This window comes from Haliotis rubra, unplaced genomic scaffold (assembly GCF_003918875.1).
Source record: "Haliotis rubra isolate DU_JTF1 unplaced genomic scaffold, ASM391887v1 Scf498, whole genome shotgun sequence".
Taxonomy (NCBI): Eukaryota; Metazoa; Mollusca; class Gastropoda; order Lepetellida; family Haliotidae; genus Haliotis; species Haliotis rubra.
Window position 1 is genome coordinate 520,702 of NW_025767188.1, and position 24,333 is coordinate 545,034.

General features: G+C 42.9%; 1 protein-coding gene across 1 annotated transcript; it reads left to right on the forward strand.

Moving 5' to 3' along the window:
• Positions 1 to 1,694: 1,694 nt before the first annotated feature.
• On the forward strand, positions 1,695 to 18,647 carry LOC124291594 (ADP-ribosylation factor-like). The gene is made up of 4 exons (XM_046728617.1): positions 1,695 to 1,758; positions 2,641 to 2,817; positions 17,336 to 17,470; positions 18,007 to 18,647. The coding sequence occupies exons 1-4, from the start codon at positions 1,695 to 1,697 to the stop codon at positions 18,168 to 18,170; spliced, it is 540 nt and encodes a 179-aa protein (XP_046584573.1). The 3' UTR covers positions 18,171 to 18,647.
• Positions 18,648 to 24,333: the final 5,686 nt, after the last annotated feature.

Below are 24,333 nucleotides of genomic sequence, written 5' to 3' on the forward strand. Positions count from 1 at the left end.
AAACAACAACTATTAAGGTCGGTTGAAGCTTTTTGCCCTGCAATAGACAGAACTATCCTGTTAAATAATGGCGGCAGGGTAGGCTAGTGGATAAGGTGTTCAGTCGTTACGCCGAAGACCCAAGTTCGATTCCTCACATGGGTACAATGTGTGAAGCACATTTCTGATGTCCCCGCTGTGATATTTCCGGAATACAAGCGGCGTAAAACTAAACTCACTCACTCCTGTTTAACAGTCGGTGTCAGTTGCTGTGTCACGGGGATGAAAATAACCTATTGCCCTACGCCCGAGTCCAGTGTTTTTTTCTGTTGGGCAAGCAAATTTGTATATCACACTGTACCGGTGTCCAGTTGATATTCCAATGTTAATTATGTTGTTTATTTAAAAAATCAACAAGAAAACGGCCGGTATAGTGGAAAAAGTATCAGGGCAAGTGATTTTGCATGTGCCACTGTACCGGAGTACACTAGCAACTTTAAAGTTATTTCCACCCCTGCAGTGTGTGGTATTACACCGTGCGTGTATAGCTGTATAGCGTTTATCTGCATAAAGACCCAACACAGAAATCGCAATATTAAATACCCGTAATGGTGGCCCGATCTGTCGCATGATTTGTGATACACTGCTGGGTTTTGGAACATATTTTCCTATGTTGGACAAAGTCGAGTGCCCCTCAATGAACTTGGTTCAATGCAAATCACACAACGACGCTACAGATGGGTACTTTAGCAAGTTGAATAACACAAGGGGCTCTATGAGATACTAGCGCTATAGAGTAGAAACATGTTAATAAATTTTCATTGCGAATATCATTATCCATACTAAGTGGCATACAAGTGTAAACACGCATTAAGTAACAATTTATCACGTTGTAAGTGACTCCCAGTAGGATTGTATTGTTAAACATTTCGTCTCCAAAAAAGATACAGGTCAATATCTCAAAAAGATACAGGTCAATATCGAGACCGTAGTGTTTGTTTTGTTTGTTGTTTAACGCCGCACTCAGCACTATTTTACCTATATGGCGTCGGTCTGTACATAATCGATAATTCTGGATCCAGACAATCTAGAGAACATGAGCATCGGTCTACGCAAGTGTTATACGATGTTATGTGTCAACCAAGTCAGCGGGCCTGACCGCCCAATGCCGTTAGTCGCGTCTCACGACCTGCAAGTGTTACTGAAGACCAGTTCTAACCCGGATCTTCATGGGTGAGACGGAAATGCAACACTGATCAAATAGAATAGCAGATATTCGAAACATAATAATCAAAACAATCAACAATCAAAGTATTGAACATATAAATCACGTCCGTCTTCTACTGCACCCATTAGAAATGTTGATATATTTTGTTTATACGACGGTTATCAAACACTGTATTCGTAACCCCCAATATTGTCCACGGTATGTAGATCTGTATGGGTACCGATGATCGTGGCTCTCTAAAAACGATACATCGCATACTGGACTTGCAGTAGGAACGTTTAATATGCACTTATTCAGTTTCCAAATTGTAATCTTTCAAAACTCGTTTAAAGCTTTATGAACAATTGTTTTGTCAAAACTGAGTTTGCCAGTTCATAACATGAAAACATATTTCCGGAGATTTACGGCATGGTCAATTTTTTAACAATTTGTACCGTCTAAAAATATCAAAATTTATTATGATTATTTCAAATGGTAACAATACAAAATGCCCCATTCTTCCAACGCCGCCGAAGAAGATGCAGTAAAGAGGAAAAAATCCGAGGAAAATGGTAGCCACCTTTGTGGTTCGGAGCAGTATGGATAAACGACAATACATATAGATTCGTTCCGGTGAGACAAAATAATTTCAAATTAAATTCAAAAGGAAGAAGTATGAAATATTTAATAAGATGGATTTCGTCTTTTAAGCCCATGCGAATTTCCACCGTTTTTAGGCTAATGGGCCTATATAAAGATTGTCTCCTTGTAAAATCAGCTTCAGGTTCTCACGAATAAACAATGATGTGAAAGGTGAGTGTGGTATATAAATACTTACACAAGGTGCACAATAGACAATGGCATATAACGACGGGAAGACGATAATCTTGTCACATATATCACTCCGCTTGTCTCGAACTACTAGTATGTGAGTGAGTATGGTTTTACGCCGCTTTTAGCAATGTTTCCGCAACATCACGGCGGGGGACACCAGAAATGGCTTCACACACTGTAGCCATGTGGGGAATCGGACCCGGGTATTTGAATTGAGGAGCGAACGCTTTAACCACTTGGCTACCCGACTACTAGTATGTGTTTGTTATGGTAACCAGGAGTAAACCTTGATTCAGTGTATAGGTTTCAAATTTAAACGTTATGCCGTGGCACTGGCCGAGCTTAGAATGAGCATAGTTGTACGCCGACATGCCACTGCTCCAGCAATACCACAACCGAGGACACTAGAAATGTGTTTCACGCTTAAGAACCATGTGAGGATTCGAACCCAAGGGTGAATCGCAAAGATCGAAAGCTTGAACCACTCTGCCACCCTCACCCTTCCAAATAGATTGGAAAAAAAACATTCTTTTGGTGCGAAGTTGATTCGTCGTCATCGGTTTAGGATTGAAAGAACTTTTTGTTTTCCCTTTTTGACTGATGTGGCGATGTTGTCCCAGGTAAGACGACGATCCTGTACAAGATGAAGCTGAACGAGAGCGTGTGCACCATCCCCACCATCGGCTTCAACGTGGAAACCGTCAGCCCGGTGAACGGTGTGACGTTCACCGTGTGGGACGTGGGGGGTCAGGAGAAGATCCGACAGCTGTGGAAACACTACTACCTCAACACACAAGGTAGGTCAGCATATACCTAACACTACTACCTCAAAACACAAGGTAGGTCAACATATACCCAACACTACTACCCCAACACACAAGGTAGGTCAACATATACCCAACACTACTACCTCAACACACAAGGTAGGTCAACATATACCTAACACGACTACCCCAACACACAAGGTAGGTCGACATATACCCAACACTACTACCCCAACACACAAGGTAGGTCAACATATATCTAACACTACTACCTCAACACACAAGGTAGGTCAACATATACCCAACACTACTACCCCAACACACAAGGTAGGTCAACATATTCACAATGCTACTACCTCAACACACAAGGTAGGTCAACATATACCCAACACTACTACCCCAACACACAAGGTAGGTCAACATATACCCAACACTACTACCCCAACACACAAGGTAGGTCAACATATTCACAATGCTACTACCCCAACACACAAGGTAGGTCAACATATTCACAATGCTACTACCTCAACACACAAGGTAGGTCAACATATTCACAATGCTACTACCCCAACACACAAGGTAGGTCAACATATTCACAATGCTACTACCTCAACACACAAGGTAGGTCAACATATTCACAATGCTACTACCCCAACACACATGGTAGGTCAACATATACCCAACACTACTACCCCAACACACAAGGTAGGTCAACATATTCACAATGCTACTACCTCAACACTCAAGGTAGGTCAACATATTCACAATGCTACTACCCCAACATACAATGTAGGTCAGGATATTCACAATGCTACTACCTCAACACACAAGGTAGGTCAGCATATACTCAACACTACTACCTCACACACAAGGTAGGTCAACATATACACAACACTACTACCCCAACACACAAGGTAGGTCAACATATACCCAACACTACTACCCCTACACACAAGGTAGGTCAACATATACCCAACACTACTACCCCAACACACAAGGTAGGTCAACATATACCCAACACTACTACCCCAACACACAAGGTAGGTCAACATATACCCAATGCTACTACCCCAACACACAAGGTAGGTCAACATATACCCAACACTACTACCTCAACACACAAGGTAGGTCAACATATACCCAACACTACTACCTCAACACAAAAGGTAGGTCAACATATGCCCAACACTACTACCTCAACACACAAGGTAGGTCAACATATACCTAACACTACTACCCCAACACACAAGGTAGGTCGACATATACCCAACACTACTACCCCAACACACAAGGTAGGTCAACATATACCCAACACTACTACCTCAACATACAAGGTAGGTCAACATATACCAAACACTACTACCCCAACACACAAGGTAGGTCAACATATTCACAATGCTACTACCTCAACACACAAGGTAGGTCAACATATACCCAACACTACTACCCCAACACACAAGGTAGGTCAACATATACCCAACACTACTACCCCAACACACAAGGTAGGTCAACATATTCACAATGCTACTACCTCAACACACAAGGTAGGTCAACATATTCACAATGCTACTACCCCAACACACAAGGAAGGTCAACATATTCACAATGCTACTACCTCAACACACATGGTAGGTCAACATATTCACAATGCTACTACCTCAACACACAAGGTAGGTCAACATATACCCAACACTACTACCCCAACAAACAAGGTAGGTCAATATATTCACAATGCTACTACCTCAACACACAAGGTAGATCAACATATTCACAATGCTACTACCCCAACACACAAGGTAGGTCAGGATATTCACAATGCTACTACCTCAACACACAAGGTAGGTCAACATATACCCAACACTACTACCCCAACACTACTACCCCCAACACACAAGGTACCCTACTACTACCCAACACACAAGGTAGGTCAACATATACCCAACACTACTACCCCAACACACAAGGTAGGTCAACATATTCACAATGCTACCTACCTCAACACACAGGGTAGGTCAACATATACCCAACACTACTACCTCCCCAACACAAGGTAGGTCAACATATACCCAATGCTACTACCTCAACACACAAGGTAGGTCAACATATACCCAACACTACTACCTCAACACACAAGGTAGGTCAACATATACCCAACACTACTACCCCAACACACAAGGTAGGTCAACATATTCACAATGCTACTACCTCAACACACAAGGTAGGTCAACATATACCCAACACTACTACCCCAACACACAAGGTAGGTCAACATATACCCAACACTACTACCCCAACACACAAGGTAGGTCAACATATTCACAACACTACTACCTCAACACACAAGGTCAACATCAACATATTCACACAGGGTAGGTGCTACTACCCCAACACACAAGGTAGGTCAACATATACCCAACACTACTACCCCAACACACAAGGTCAAGGTCAACATATACCCAACACTACTACCCCAACACACAAGGTAGGTCAACATATTCCCAATGCTACTACCTCAACACACAAGGTAGGTCAACATATACCCAACACTACTACCTCAACACACAAGGTAGGTCAACATATACCCAACACTACTACCTCAACACACAAGGTAGGTCAACATATTCCCAACACTACTACCTCAACACACAAGGTAGGTCAACATATACCTAACACTACTACCCCAACACACAAGGTAGGTCAACATATACCCAACACTACTACCCCAACACACAAGGTAGGTCAACATATACCCAACACTACTACCTCAACACACAAGGTAGGTCAACATATACCCAACACTACTACCCCAACACACAAGGTAGGTCAACATATTCACAATGCTACTACCTCAACACACAAGGTAGGTCAACATATACCCAACACTACTACCCCAACACACAAGGTAGGTCAACATATACCCAACACTACTACCCCAACACACAAGGTAGGTCAACATATTCACAATGCTACTACCTCAACACACAAGGTAGGTCAACATATTCACAATGCTACTACCCAACACACAAGGTAGGTCAACATATTCACAATGCTACTACCTCAACACACAAGGTAGGTCAACATATTCACAATGCTACTACCCCAACACACAAGGTAGGTCAACATATACCCAACACTACTACCCAACACACAAGGTAGGTCAACATATTCACAATGCTACTACCTCAACACACAAGGTAGGTCAACATATTCACAATGCTACTACCCCAACACACAAGGTAGGTCAGATATATTCACAATGCTACTACCCAACACACAAGGTAGGTCAACATATACCCAACACACTACTACCCAACACACAAGGTAGGTCAACATATACCCAACACTACTACCCCAACACACAAGGTAGGTCAGGTCACTACATATACACACAAGGTAGGTCAACATACCCAATACCCCAACCACAAGGTGGGTCAACTACTACCCCAACACACAAGGTAGGTCAACATGGGTCAACATATACCCCAACACACAAGGTAGGTCAACAATGCTACTACCTCAACACACAAGGTAGGTCAACATATACCCAACACTACTACCTCAACACACAAGGTAGGTCAACATATACCCAACACTACTACCTCAACACACAAGGTAGGTCAACATATACCCAACACTACTACCTCAACACACAAGGTAGGTCAACATATACCTAACACTACTACCCCAACACACAAGGTAGGTCAACATATACCCAACACTACTACCCCAACACACAAGGTAGGTCAACATATACCCAACACTACTACCTCAACACACAAGGTAGGTCAACATATACCCAACACTACTACCCCAACACACAAGGTAGGTCAACATATTCACAATGCTACTACCTCAACACACAAGGTAGGTCAACATATACCCAACACTACTACCCCAACACACAAGGTAGGTCAACATATACCCAACACTACTACCCCAACACACAAGGTAGGTCAACATATTCACAATGCTACTACCTCAACACACAAGGTAGGTCAACATATTCACAATGCTACTACCCCAACACACAAGGTAGGTCAACATATTCACAATGCTACTACCTCAACACACAAGGTAGGTCAACATATTCACAATGCTACTACCCCAACACACAAGGTAGGTCAACATATACCCAACACTACTACCCCAACACACAAGGTAGGTCAACATATTCACAATGCTACTACCTCAACACACAAGGTAGGTCAACATATTCACAATGCTACTACCCCAACATACAAGGTAGGTCAGGATATTCACAATGCTACTACCTCAACACACAAGGTAGGTCAACATATACCCAACACTACTACCTCAACACACAAGGTAGGTCAACATATACCCAACACTACTACCCCAACACACAAGGAAGGTCAACATATACCCAACACTACTACCCCAACACACAAGGTAGGTCAACATATTCACAATGCTACTACCTCAACACACAAGGTAGGTCAACATATACCCAACACTACTACCCCAACACACAAGGTAGGTCAACATATACCCAATGCTACTACCCCAACACACAAGGTAGGTCAACATATACCCAACACTACTACCTCAACACACAAGGTAGGTCAACATATACCCAACGCTACTACCTCAACACACAAGGTAGGTCAACATATACCCAACACTACTACCTCAACACACAAGGTAGGTCAACATATACCCAACACTACTACCCCAACACACAAGGTAGGTCAACATATACCCAATGCTACTACCTCAACACACAAGGTAGGTCAACATATACCCAACACTACTACCTCAACACACAAGGTAGGTCAACATATTCAACACACCAACATGCTACTACTACCTCAACACACAAGGTAGGTCAACATATTCCCAATGCTACTACCTCAACACACACAAGGTAGGTCAACATATTCAACACTACTACCCCAACACAAGGTAGGTCAACCTCAACACTACTTGCCCCAACACACAAGGTAGGTCAACATATTCACAATGCTACTACCCCAACACACAAGGTAGGTCAACAGGTCATGCTACTACCATATACACAATGCTACTACCCCAACACACAAGGTAGGTCAACATATTACACAATGCTACTACCTCAACACACAAGGTAGGTCAACATATTCCCAACACTACTACCCCAACACACAAGGTAGGTCAACATATTCCCACACTACTACCTCAACACACAAGGTAGGTCAACATATTCACAACACTACTACCCCAACACACAAGGTAGGTCAACATATACCCAACACTACTACCCCAACACACAAGGTAGGTCAACATATACCCAACACTACTACCCCAACACACAAGGTAGGTCAACATATTCCCAATGCTACTACCCCAACACACAAGGTAGGTCAACATATTCCCAACTACTACTACCTCAACACACAAGGTAGGTCAACATATTCACAATGCTACTACCCTCAACACACAAGGTAGGTCAACATATTCACAATGCTACTACCCCAACACACAAGGTAGGTCAACATATTCACAATGCTACTACCTCAACACACAAGGTAGGTCAACATATTCACAATGCTACTACCCCAACACACAAGGTAGGTCAACATATTCACAATGCTACTACCTCAACACACAAGGTAGGTCAACATATTCACAATGCTACTACCCCAACATACAAGGTAGGTCAGGATATTCACAATGCTACTACCTCAACACACAAGGTAGGTCAGCATATACTCAACACTACTACCTCAACACACAAGGTAGGTCAACATATACACAACACTACTACCCCAACACACAAGGTAGGTCAACATATACCCAACACTACTACCCCAACACACAAGGTAGGTCAACATATACCCAACACTACTACCCCAACACACAAGGTAGGTCAACATATACCCAACACTACTACCCCCAACACACAAAGGTAGGTCAACATATACCCAATGCTACTACCCCAACACACAAGGTCAAGGTCAACATATACCCAACACTACTACCTCAACACACAAGGTAGGTCAACATATACCCAACACTACTACCTCAACACACAAGGTAGGTCAACATATACCCAACACTACTACCTCAACACACAAGGTAGGTCAACATATACCCAACACTACTACCCCAACACACAAGGTAGGTCAACATATACCCAACACTACTACCCCAACACACACAGGTAGGTCAACATATACCCAACACTACTACCTCAACACACAAGGTAGGTCAACATATACCCAACACTACTACCCCAACACACAAGGTAGGTCACAAGGTAGGTCTACTACCTCAACACACAACATATACCCTACACTACTACCCCAACACACAAGGTAGGTCAACATATACCCAACACTACTACCCCAACACACAAGGTAGGTCAACATATACCCAATGCTACTACCTCAACACACAAGGTAGGTCAACATATACCCAACACTACTACCTCAACACACAAGGTAGGTCAACATATACCCAACACTACTACCTCAACACACAAGGTAGGTCAACATATACCCAACACTACTACCTCAACACACAAGGTAGGTCAACATATACCCAACACTACTACCCCAACACACAAGGTAGGTCAACATATACCACAACACTACTACCCCAACACACAAGGTAGGTCAACATATACCCAACACTACTACCTCAACACACAAGGTAGGTCAACATATACCCAACACTACTACCCCAACACACAAGGTAGGTCAACATATATTCACAATGCTACTACCTCAACACACAAGGTAGGTCAACATATACCCCAACACTACTACCCCAACACACAAGGTAGGTCAACATATACCCAACACTACTACCCCAACACACAAGGTAGGTCAACATATTCACAATGCTACTACCCCAACACACACAAGGTAGGTCAACATATTCACAATGCTACTACTACCCCAACACACAAGGTAGGTCAACATATTCACAATGCTACTACCTCAACACACAAGGTAGGTCAACATATTCACAATGCTACTACCTCAACACACAAGGTAGGTCAACATATTCACAATGCTACTACCCCAACACACAAGGTAGGTCAACATATTCACAATGCTACTACCCCAACACACAAGGTAGGTCAACAGGTCAACATATTCACAAGGTGCTACTACCCCCTAACACACACAAGGTAGGTCAACATATACCCAACACTACTACCCCAACACACAAGGGTAGGTCAACATATTCACAATGCTACTACCTCAACACACAAGGTAGGTCAACATATTCACAATGCTACTACCCAACACTACTACCTCAACACACAAGGTAGGTCAACATATTCACAATGCTACTACCTCAACACACAAGGTAGGTCAACATATACACAACACTACTACCTCAACACACAAGGTAGGTCAACATATACCCAACACTACTACCCCAACACACAAGGTAGGTCAACATATACCCAACACTACTACCCCAACACACAAGGTAGGTCAACATATACCCAACACTACTACCCCAACACACAAGGTAGGTCAACATATACCCAACACTACTACCCCAACACACAAGGTAGGTCAACATATACACTACTACCCCAACACTACTACCTACCCCAACACACAAGGTAGGTCAACATATACCCAACACTACTACCCCAACACACAAGGTAGGTCAACATATACCCAACACTACTACCCCAACACACAAGGTAGGTCAACATATACCCAACACTACTACCTCAACACACAAGGTAGGTCAACATATTCACAACACTACTACCCCAACACACAAGGTAGGTCAACATATTCACAATGCTACTACCTCAACAACACACAAGGTAGGTCAACATATACCCAACACTACTACCTCAACACACAAGGTAGGTCAACATATACCCAACACTACTACCCCAACACACAAGGTAGGTCAACATATACCCAACACTACTACCCCAACACACAAGGTAGGTCAACATATACCCAACACTACTACCCCAACACACAAGGTAGGTCAACATATTCCCAACACTACTACCCCAACACACAAGGTAGGTCAACATATTCACAATGCTACTACCTCAACACACAAGGTAGGTCAACATATTCACAATGCTACTACCCCAACACACAAGGTAGGTCAACATATACCCAACACTACTACCCCAACACACAAGGTAGGTCAACATATTCACAATGCTACTACCTCAACACACAAGGTAGGTCAACATATTCACACTACTACCCCAACACACACAAGGTAGGTCAACATATTCACAATGCTACTACCTCAACACACAAGGTAGGTCAACATATACCCAACACTACTACCCCACTTACACACAAGGTAGGTCAACATATACACAACACTACTACCCCAACACACAAGGTAGGTCAACATATACCCAACACTACTACCCCAACACACAAGGTAGGTCAACATATACCCAACACTACTACCCCAACACACAAGGTAGGTCAACATATACCCAACACTACTACCCCAACACACAAGGTCAACATATCAACATACCCCAACACACAAGGTGGTCAACATACTACTACCCAACACACAAGGTAGGTCAACATATACCCAACACTACTACCCCAACACACAAGGTAGGTCAACATATACCCAACACTACTACCCTCAACACACAAGGTAGGTCAACATATACCCAACACTACTACCCCAACACACAAGGTAGGTCAACATATACCCAACACTACTACCCCAACACACAAGGTAGGTCAACATATACCCAACACTACTACCTCAACACACAAGGTAGGTCAACATATACCCAACACTACTACCCCAACACACAAGGTAGGTCAACATATACCCAACACTACTACCCCAACACACAAGGTAGGTCAACATATACCCAACACTACTACCCCAACACACAAGGTAGGTCAACATATACCCAACACTACTACCCCAACACACAAGGTAGGTCAACATATTCACAATGCTACTACCTCAACAAGGTAGGTCAACATATACCCAACACTACTACCCCAACACACAAGGTAGGTCAACATATACCCAACGCTACTACCTCAACACACAAGGTAGGTCAACATATGCCTAACACTACTACCTCAACACACAAGGTAGGTCAACATATACCTAACACTACTACCCCAACACACAAGGTAGGTCAACATATACCCAACACTACTACCCCAACACACAAGGTAGGTCAACATATACCCAACACTACTACCTCAACACACAAGGTAGGTCAACATATACCCAACACTACTACCCCAACACACAAGGTAGGTCAACATATTCACAATGCTACTACCTCCAACACACAAGGTAGTCAACATATACCCAACACTACTACCCCAACACACAAGGTAGGTCAACATATACCCAACACTACTACTACCCCCAACACACAAGGTAGGTCAACATATTCACAATGCTACTACCTCAACACACAAGGTAGGTCAACATATTCACAATGCTACTACCCCAACACACAAGGTAAGTCAACATATTCACAATGCTACTACCTCAACACAAGGTAGGTCAACATATTCACAATGCTACTACCTCAACACACAAGGTAGGTCAACATATTCACAATGCTACTACCCCAACACACAAGGTAGGTCAACATATTCACAATGCTACTACCTCAACACACAAGGTAGGTCAACATATTCACAATGCTACTACCCCAACACACAAGGTAGGTCAACATATACCCAACACTACTACCCCAACACACAAGGTAGGTCAACATATTCACAATGCTACTACCTCAACACACAAGGTAGGTCAACATATTCACAATGCTACTACCCCAACACACAAGGTAGGTCAACATATTCACAATGCTACTACCTCAACACACAAGGTAGGTCAACATATACCCAACACTACTACCTCAACACACAAGGTAGGTCAACATATACCCAACACTACTACCCCAACACACAAGGTAGGTCAACATATACCCAACACTACTACCCCAACACACAAGGTAGGGTCAACATATACCCAACACTACTACCCCAACACACAAGGTAGGTCAACATATACCCAACACTACTACCCCAACACACAAGGTAGGTCAACATATACCCAACACTACTACCCCAACACACAAGGTAGGTCAACATATACCCAACACTACTACCCCAACACACAAGGTAGGTCAACATATACCCAACACTACTACCCCAACACACAAGGTAGGTCAACATATTCACAATGCTACTACCTCAACACACAAGGTAGGTCAACATATTCACAATGCTACTACCCCAACACACAAGGTAGGTCAACATATTCACAATGCTACTACCTCAACACACAAGGTAGGTCAACATATACCCAACACTACTACCTCAACAAGGTAGGTCAACATATACCCAACACTACTACCCCAACACACAAGGTAGGTCAACATATACCCAACACTACTACCCCAACACACAAGGTAGGTCAACATATTCACAACACTACTACCCCAACACACAAGGTAGGTCAACATATTCACAACACTACTACCCCAACACACAAGGTAGGTCAACATATTCACAATGCTACTACCTCAACACACAAGGTAGGTCAAGATATTCACAATGCTACTACCCAACACACAATGGTAGGTCAACATATACCCAACACTACTACCCCAACACACAAGGTAGGTCAACATATTCACAATGCTACTACTACCTCAACACTCAAGGTAGGTCAACATATTCACAATGCTACTACCCCAACATACAAGGTAGGTCAGGATATTCACAATGCTACTACCTCAACACACAAGGTAGGTCAGCATATACTCAACACTACTACCTCAACACACAAGGTAGGTCAACATATACACAACACTACTACCCCAACACACAAGGTAGGTCAACATATACCCAACACTACTACTACCCAACACACAAGGTAGGTCAACATATACCCAACACTACTACCCCAACACACAAGGTAGGTCAACATATACCCAACACTACTACCCCAACACACAAGGTAGGTCAACATATACCCAATGCTACTACCCCAACACACAAGGTAGGTCAACATATACCCAACACTACTACCCCAACACACAAGGTAGGTCAACATATACCCAACACTACTACCTCAACACACAAGGTAGGTCAACATATACCCAACACTACTACTACCTCAACACACAAGGTAGGTCAACATATTCACAATGCTACTACCTCAACACACAAGGTAGGTCAACATATACCCAACACTACTACCCCAACACACAAGGTAGGTCAACATATACCCAACACTACTACAACACAAGGTAGGTCAACATATACCCAACACTACTACCCCAACACACAAGGTAGGTCAACATATTCACAATGCTACTACCTCAACACACAAGGTAGGTCAACATATTCACAATGCTACTACCCCAACACACAAGGTAGGTCAACATATTCACAATGCTACTACCCCAACACACAAGGTAGGTCAACATATTCACAATGCTACTACCCCAACACACAAGGTAGGTCAACATATTCCCAACACTACTACCCCAACACACAAGGTAGGTCAACATATTCACAATGCTACTACCTCAACACACAAGGTAGGTCAACATATTCACAATGCTACTACCCCAACACACAAGGTAGGTCAACATATTCACAATGCTACTACCTCAACACACAAGGTAGGTCAACATATACCCAACACTACTACCCCAACACACAAGGTAGGTCAACATATACCCAACTACTACCACAACACAACATATGCCCCAACACACAAGGTAGGTCAACATATTCACAATGCTACTACCTCAACACACAAGGTAGGTCAACATATTCACAATGCTACTACCCCAACACACAAGGTAGGTCAACATATTCACAATGCTACTACCTCAACACACAAGGTAGGTCAACATATTCACAATGCTACTACCCCAACACACAAGGTAGGTCAACATATACCCAACACTACTACCCCAACACACAAGGTAGGTCAACATATTCACAATGCTACTACCTCAACACACAAGGTAGGTCAACATATTCACAATGCTACTACCCCAACATACAAGGTAGGTCAGGATATTCACAATGCTACTACTCAACCACAAGGTAGGTCAACATATACCCAACACTACTACCTCAACACACAAGGTAGGTCAACATATACCCAACACTACTACCCCAACACACAAGGTAGGTCAACATATACCCAACACTACTACCCCAACACACAAGGTAGGTCAACATATTCACAATGCTACTACCTCAACACACAAGGTAGGTCAACATATACCCAACACTACTACCTCAACACACAAGGTAGGTCAACATATACCCAATGCTACTACCCCAACACCAAGGTAGGTCAACATATACCCAACATATACCCAACACTACTACCTCAACACACACAAGGTAGGTCAACATATACCCAACACTACTACCTCAACACAAAAGGTAGGTCACATAGGTACTACCTCAACACACAAGGTAGGTCAACATATACCTAACACTACTACCTCAACACACAAGGTAGGTCAACATATACCCAACACTACTACCCCAACACACAAGGTAGGTCAACATATACCCAACACTACTACCTCAACATACAAGGTAGGTCAACATATACCCAACACTACTACCCCAACACACAAGGTAGGTCAACATATTCACAATGCTACTACCTCAACACACAAGGTAGGTCAACATATACCCAACACTACTACCCCAACACACAAGGTAGGTCAACATATACCCAACACTACTACCCCAACACACAAGGTAGGTCAACATATTCACAATGCTACTACCTCAACACACAAGGTAGGTCAACATATTCACAATGCTACTACCCCAACACACAAGGTAGGTCAACATATTCACAATGCTACTACCTCAACACACAAGGTAGGTCAACATATTCACAATGCTACTACCCCAACACACAAGGTAGGTCAACATATACCCAACACTACTACCCCAACACACAAGGTAGGTCAACATATTCACAATGCTACTACCTCAACACACAAGGTAGGTCAACATATTCACAATGCTACTACCCCAACATACAAGGTAGGTCAGGATATTCACAATGCTACTACCTCAACACACAAGGTAGGTCAGCATATACCCAACACTACTACCCTCAACACACAAGGTAGGTCAACATATACCCAACACTACTACCCCAACACACAAGGTAGGTCAACATATACCCAACACTACTACCCCAACACACAAGGTAGGTCAACATATACCCAACACTACTACCCCAACACACAAGGTAGGTCAACATATACCCAACACTACTACCCCAACACACAAGGTAGGTCAACATATACCCAACACTACTACCCCAACACACAAGGTCGGTCAGCATAGACCCAATGCTACTACCCCAACACACAAGGTAGGTCAACATATACCCAACACTACTACCCCAACACACAAGGTAGGTCAATATATACCCAACAATATCATAAATTAAAATGGGAGTCATACTCTTCACACAGAATAACCCACGGTGCACAGTACGTACACCAGTCTGTTGTTATGGCCGACAAAATGGGGTAGATATCAGAAAATGGCTGAGTAAACCTTGACGGGAGACAGTCGGTCGCTGGGCCCTCAGCTGTAGCCTGGCTGTTCTGGCGTGTGGTCATACCCCGACTGTGTGGATCGACGTTGACATCAGAGCAGTGGTTGACCAACACATGTTATACAACACCAATAGACAATACCCATATCAATACCTACGATTCAGGTTAGGAACACGAAATAAATAACGCCTTCCCTTGCACCAATAGCAATTCCAACTTCCATTATATAAATATAAATATGACAACACTTGAATGCCTTTTAGATATACCGTGAATGAAACAGTGGATTTTCATAGATTAACCAAGCAAATATTGTTTATAACATGTTCCCCAATAGGCCTGCGCCCATTCACTGACTGTACCTGATTATCTGACAAAAAGAAAGAGTATGTGTGGCATCAATGATGTTAACGATGTCACCGACTTCCTATTATAGTCTACATTGGGTTTCTGTTAGGGCTGCGGAATATAACCGGTTGACCGGTATTTACCGGTTCAGACATGAAAACGATACGTATTGCGATACGCTGATCGAAAACCGGTATTTTGACATGTATTCGGAAAACGTCGTAACACTCGGAAATGTTTGGATATTTCCTTGTTTCATTTGTGCCAAATATTTTTCACATTTTTATTTTATCATGATTAAAAAAAAAGTTATTAAAGCTTAATCAAGCATAGTGATTTGGTTGTGTTTGTGCTCTATAAATCAAGCAGTAACTCGATTATGAGTAGTTTTTTGTTTAAAAACACTTCATGCAATATATTGCAATGCATATCGGAATACATGCTTTCGCATCGCAATATATCGCAATATGAATATTCTCTGCAATACCCACCCTTAATTTCTGTTGAACGTTAGGTAAGCAGTCTGTGAAGGTATTATTGTTGGTTATTATGATTCACACAATGTGAACATCGAGTTTTACGTTTTACCTCCACATACTCCATATATGTTGAAGTCAATACTTCAATACTCCCCAGGTCTGATCTACGTGGTGGACAGCGCAGATCGTCTGCGCATGAAGGAAGCCAGGTCGGAGCTCCATGGGATCTGCAGTTCGCCGGAGATGGCGGGGGTGCCGGTAGTGGTGATAGCTAACAAGCAGGATTTGCCAGGTGAGTGTGTCAGACTAGTCCATGACGACCGGCAATGTAGAATCAGACCAACAGCAGGCAAGCTAGTGGTTGATACTATGCACAGTGACACTGTTATGGGGAAATTAAAGCAGGGCGTTGGGGGAACTTACCAATGGTTTTACCGACAGGTAGATACATAACATGTTGGTTTTTGTACTGGCATAAGTCACATTCCTGCCATATGCTAGCATACTGTACGGTTGGAGGGGCCGGGGTGTTTGAGGAAATCAAACCAGGGTCATCTGTGAAGAGCTAGCACGTTCACCACTGGGCCACCCTGCTGCCAATTGCTCCTGATAGCCATTGACTATTATATCAAAAGTGATTCGTGTATCAAACAAAAGGTGAATTTTATACTGCCAAATGACTTCATTCAGCACTGAGGAAAAGGAAAATATTTCTTTATGTATTAACCTTTGCATTACTCACAACATTATCGAGTCTAGTTAGTGGAAGTATGTATTTTTTAATGTGTATGTATATATAAATATATATATTTGTGTTTCTGGACTCAGGTGCCCTCAAGCCCTCTGAGGTTGTCGAGGAACTTGACATGGGTGACCTCAAAAACCGGAAATGGTACATACACGGCGCATGCGCACCAAATGGAGAAGGATTGTTAGAGTCGGTTCAGGAAATGTCACGACTTGTGAAAGACTATCAAAAGAGTGGTCGATGATGAATGTGGTCGCTCCACAATGTCAAATATAGCAAAGCAATCCAAACTTCACAGTGGACAAGTATATGACCTATGAAGGGATCAACTCTGCCGGGATCTGGGACAGAAGATGAAGTCCATAGCTCTACCGGGGTCACTCTGGATGTTGATCATCCTGTATGTAACTTCCTGTGACGGACAAACTTGATATAGTTGTTCAGGGTTCACTCAAGTGTGGCTGTGTGAATTTCAAAATTACGTTAATATTGAAATCAACTTCATGTGAGTGAGTGAGTGTTGTGTTATGCCGCATGTGCAACTATTGGCCACGAGCTGTGACTGACTGCAGACTGTGATACGTTAGGCACGCCAAGTTTGAATAATTCACCCGAATGACTTTACGTACTTTCACAGATTTATTATGATTTTGTTGTTTATTTGTAAACATTACGTCAATATTTGTTTATTTTTTCTTCATAATAAACATGTTTTTACACCATAATTACCAGTATGTGTGTTAGTGAGTGCGTGTGGATGTCACAGACAAGGAACTGGAACATTTGTTAAGTGAAAGGTTTTGGCGCCATAACCAAGGAATTGTAATTGTGGGAAATCCGTACCGGCCATCTTGGTCGTTATAACCAGGTTGGTGTTATAACCAGGCTCCGCTGCATTCAGGTTAAACAATCCGATCTGCATCTAAGTAGATTATTAGCATTGGGAACACATTCTGCTGTTGAAGGTAAAACCTTACCAAATCTGTGTACCACAACTGTCTAGTTCGGTGGAGTTTATCGAACGGTGCATAGCAACTTGCCTCACACCTATGTGCCATGCGTACCCTCGAATTGAACTGAGCTCAGTACGACAGCGTACACATACATACGAGGTACACCCAACCTGATAGCAAGGGTTAACTGTGCAACATACAAGTACCACCCGACCTGATAGCAAGGGTTAACTGTGCAACATACAAGTACCTCCAACTTGATAGCAAGGGTTAACTGTGCAACATTCAAGTTCCACCCAACCTGATAGCAAGGGTTAACTGTGCAACATACAAATACCACACAACCTGATAGCAAGGGTTAACTGTGCAACATTCAAGTTCCACCCAACCTGATTGCAAGGGTTAACTGTGCACCATACAAGTTCCATCCAACCTGATAGCAAGGGTTTATTGTGCACCATACCAGTTCCACCCAACCTGATAGCAAGAGTTAACTGTGCACCATACCAGTTCCACCCAACCTGATAGCAAGGGTTAACTGTGTAACATACAAGCTCCACCCAACCTGATAGCAAGAGTTAACTGTGCACCATACCAGTTCCACCCAACCTGATAGCAAGGGTTAACTGTGTAACATACAAGCTCCACCCAACCTGATAGCAAGGGTTAACTGTGCACCATACAAGTTCCACTGCCGTAAAATATCTGCCAATCCTGGCACGTCAGTTTTGCGAAACGGTCATGGCCTTTTGAAGAGAAACAAACCAAGTTCCATTCGTAACTACTCGCCTCTTTCCGTGATCTACAAGAAGCCTCGTACCCCTATCGTACGCCATTATTGCCAAGAATCGTGGCAAACCAATCAAATCGCGCGTTACTAGTAAAACGCCGCGGCATTTCGAAGCATGAAAATGGCGGCACCGTCTAACTTCGAAACTTCACTAACTATGCAATATAAACATAAACTTTGAGCTAAGGGCCATGGGATGGGTACGAGACGCCATCCGACTTGCCGGAATGACACGAGTAGTTACATATGGTCAAGTTCGTGACCAAGGGAAGGGAGGTAACTCTTACTGGCTTATACTCCGCTTTGGGCGATTTCTCGAGGAAAGGATTGATTTTTCCTACAACACATTCATAAAAGAACAATAACTTCTTTCGTTTGATATAGGTACTTTCTGTTTTGATTATAACTGAAATTTGTGAAATTATGAATGAATCATTCTATGTTGCATTTGCGAAACATATATTTCCAAGTTTTGTGTGAGGATCCGGTTTAGAACTGGTCAACCCATGCTGGTCCTTAGAGATCGGGTGGTCAGTCTCGCTGACCTGGCTGATGCATGTCATCATATTCCAGCTGTGAGGACCGATGCTCATGATGTCAATCACTGTATTGTCGGGTCCTGATACCATTCGGTTGTTTACAGTGCTGGAATATTGCTGTGTGCGGCCTTAAGAACAATGAACACTCGTTGATATTGGTGAATTTGTACAAGAACTAAAAAACACTCAGTGCAGAGACTTCTACATCTGCCTTCCCTATAACAACGCGAACGTGACAGAAGAGTGTCTCTTCGACATTTGCATTCCGAGTGTTGACACATTTGCCCCTCGTCAACTCGTCCATGTGCCGTACGTGCCCCTGTACGGAGCTCGGTACAGTGGTGTTTACAACTGGCCACTAGCGCGCTGTTGTCAAGTTTGACAGGTCTGGTTAAATCCAGTCGCTGCTGTACGTTCCAATCTGTGGGGATATTCTCTGACCTGGCACAACACTAGCTGGGGTTATATCAATCGATGGCATTGATACTGGTATCTGTTAAATTGTTTATAACTTGTTTCCTTTCGTTGGTACAATTTCTGCTGATTCTGCAATATTCTGAGTAACGGAAAGTGGAGAATGTAGAGGGTGGAGTGGATACCGGTGGTTTAAGTGTGTCGTGTATTGCTGTGACTGTTTTGACATTCTAGCGTGGGAAAACAACATAAAATGTTAAAGAGACAGAGAATAACGTTTGCGAACACAAACCTACGTCATCATCTAATATAAAACACAACCCATTTTATTATTTCTGAAAAATATGTCCTTAAAACGTCTCAATCGTGTTCGAACTTCAAGGAAAGTAAATGTATGTAGGACTAGATAACAATTAAGGAAAACATCGAGAGATACCAGGTGACTGGAGGACCACATATAACACGTGACCTAACTGCGTCAATATGAAATTCCCTATCTGCACAGTATCATAACTATCAAAATATCGGTAATTACTTAGTAGAACCAACCACATTGGTTCTACACTTATAGAAAGACCCCGGCTGCTACATTTGAATGGCGCTGTATTTGTGTTCCTGATGTTGATTGTTTCCGCCCAGCAATGTATAAAATGTGAAGTTTAATGTCCCCCAGTGTCAGGGCACACTTTACCCAGGTTTCACACAGGAAGACGGGATAGTATTGGAATAACAAGCGTTCCTGACAGGTGCCCGATGGCCTGTCCCCCTTCTCCTCAGCGAGGGTCCACGAGAGGGCTGACCTGTGTCCACACCGTCGTGTTATTTGACGGGGAAGCGAGACGGACTGACGGACTGAAGTTCGTTGTCATATAACAGACATTGTGTGTAGGTGTCCCAGAGGACGGATGGTGGGTGGGGGAGGGGGGATGTTAGACAGGTGAAAATCTCTCCCATGTACCTGCTTCATGTCAGCTGGGGGAGACACGGTGAAAGGGGGTCAACCGATGTCGGAGAGGGGTTGACGCCCTGCGGCACAGACTGTCGGTATTGCTGATACCGTTAAGACAACTTCCACCGAGGACAGTGACCCAATGACTTGGTTCATTGTATTTCATATTACCCCGACGGCGTGGGAGACAGCTTACAACATCAACCACTTTATTTGTCCAAACTCAATGAGAAACTCTCGCCCGACTACTACTACTACTACTACTACTACTACTACTATTGTTTGGAAGGAATGAGGTGAGGTGAGGTGAAATTGGGTTTTACGTCGTGCTTGAGAATATTTCTCTCATATGACGACGTTGGAAGGAATGAAGTCGCACTGAGATGATGCGACTCGGATTTCATATAAACAATTGATAATGAATCTCACGAGAAACATTTCAGCTGATATCACTGATTGAATCATTTAAGCGATATAAAAAGATTCGATTGTCAATATCCAGCATCCATTCCAAGCGTTACGTTCAATCGTCAAACACGATACACCTGCGCGATACAAAATGCACTATTCGCCTGCCTCGCCATGCTGCAATGCACGTTATGTGCAACGGTATGTACACCTTGATGTTGCAGCGTGCGTTTTTGTTAATGGAGTAGTCCCAATTAAGACGTCAAGGACGTTGAAAACGAGACACCAGGGTTACGCTTCACGCTAGGACGCGATTAAAACCGCACTAGCATTGAATCTAATTGATTAGAAAGGAAGTGCTTGGTCTTCAATATTTGATTACAGATCCGATGAAGCGTCTGGGCGAACGGGTTTGCACGTGTTATTACATTCCACGCATAGTTGAGAGCATGTTACTGTAACTGTCTCCATAGGTAACAGGTGGCAGTGGGGTAGCCTAGTGGTTAAAGCGTCCGCTCGTCACACCGAAGACCCGGGTTCGATTTCCCATATGGGCACAATGTGTGTCCCCCGCCATGACATTGCTGGAATATTACTATTGTAAAACTAACCTCACTCACTCCATGGCTGACTTTTAAAGGTAGTGGAGCGCTTCTTTCAACATCATCTTGGCTTATATAATGGTGCTAACAGTTCCATCACCGTGTTTTTTGTACATATAAACTCTCCTCAATATATTGCTACATTTAGAACGTATGGCAGTACGTATTTCTAAATATGCATCGGCAATGCCGTACACCCTTACAAGAAAAAATATACTCATGAAAACATGATTTTGAAAACGTCATAAAATCGTTACTTAATTGGGTGTACTGAGTCCAGCGCTGGAACCCATGTTTGTTGTTCAAGTTGAGTTAAAATGTAAATCAAATGGCCATACTGTTGAATGTCAACACACACGCATGCTCCTTCTAACAACCATTGGCGTCCCCATTCGTGAACCACTCTTGTTATTCCGGGACAAGCCGAATACCGACGTAACGGAAAGGGGCGAGTGGTGACGAATGTTGTCCCTGGTCTAGACGCGGCACAGGAGCACTAGTACTAATCAGTGGGTGTCAACATTATCACGTGGAGATGCCAAGTATAGGTCCCATCTACCTACACTTGTTTCTGTGAATATCCGGGTTAGAATTTGTCTTCAGTAACCCATGCTTGTCGTAAAAGGCGACTAACGGGATTGGGTGGTCGAGCTCGCTGAATTGGTTGACACATGTTATCGTATCCCAATTGCGTGGATGGATGCTCATGCTGTTGGTCACTGGATTGTCTGGTCCAGACTCGATTATTTACAGACTGACGTCATATAGCTGGAATATTGCTGAGTGGGGCGTTAAGCATTCAACCAGCCAACACTTGTCGGAAGAGACGACAAAGCGCAGTGACCAGTGACCATCGTATCCTAGTTGCGTATATCGATCATATCAATCACTGGATTGTCTGGTCCAGACTGAAGTATTTACAAACCCTCGCCATATTGTTTGGCGTTAAACAACAAACACTTTAAACTCACACATCCTCAAATGATTCTGGGAAAATTTAATATGGTTACATTTGTCTTTGACGACAATTTGTTAATCGTGAATATAGAAAGATATTTACTCTTCTATTTTGCTTTTTGACGAAAACATACTTGAAATCATTTTGCTGTATCTTTTTAAACTTTAATATTCTCATATTCCTTTTAATTGTCTCTCAAAGACCATTATATTTCGCGGGGCGGTGGGGTAGCCTAGTTGTTAAAGCGTTGGCCGTCACGCCGAAGACCCGGGTTCGATTTCCCACATGGGCACAATGTGTGAAGCCCATTTCTGGTGTCCCCGGCCGTGATATTGCTGGAACTAACACTAAACTCACTCAGTCAGTCAGTCATTACATTTCGCCCACGCCTAATTGTGTATATACATGTACACGACAATGCTAATATGGAACACAATGGTTGGTTGGTTTGTTGTTTAACGCCGCACTCAGCAATTCCAGCTATATGGAGTATTGTTGTAACACAATGTATATACCACATTATAAATTTGTAAGTAATACAACACTATATTCATTTTCACATATTTACATTATATATGTGTGGGTGATTTCAATCAACAGTCGTTCTATATTTCAGTAAGATTATTTTACACGCTAGCTCGCAAACATCATCAGAGCGAACACTAAAATAATGAGCATAGAATTATATCAATAAATAATTCAGGTCAAACTACAACAGCTGAAAGCAAGTACTGGTAGGCTTCATCTAGTCAGGTAACTGTTGCTGCACCATGTCAGTCAGGACTCGGGTAACA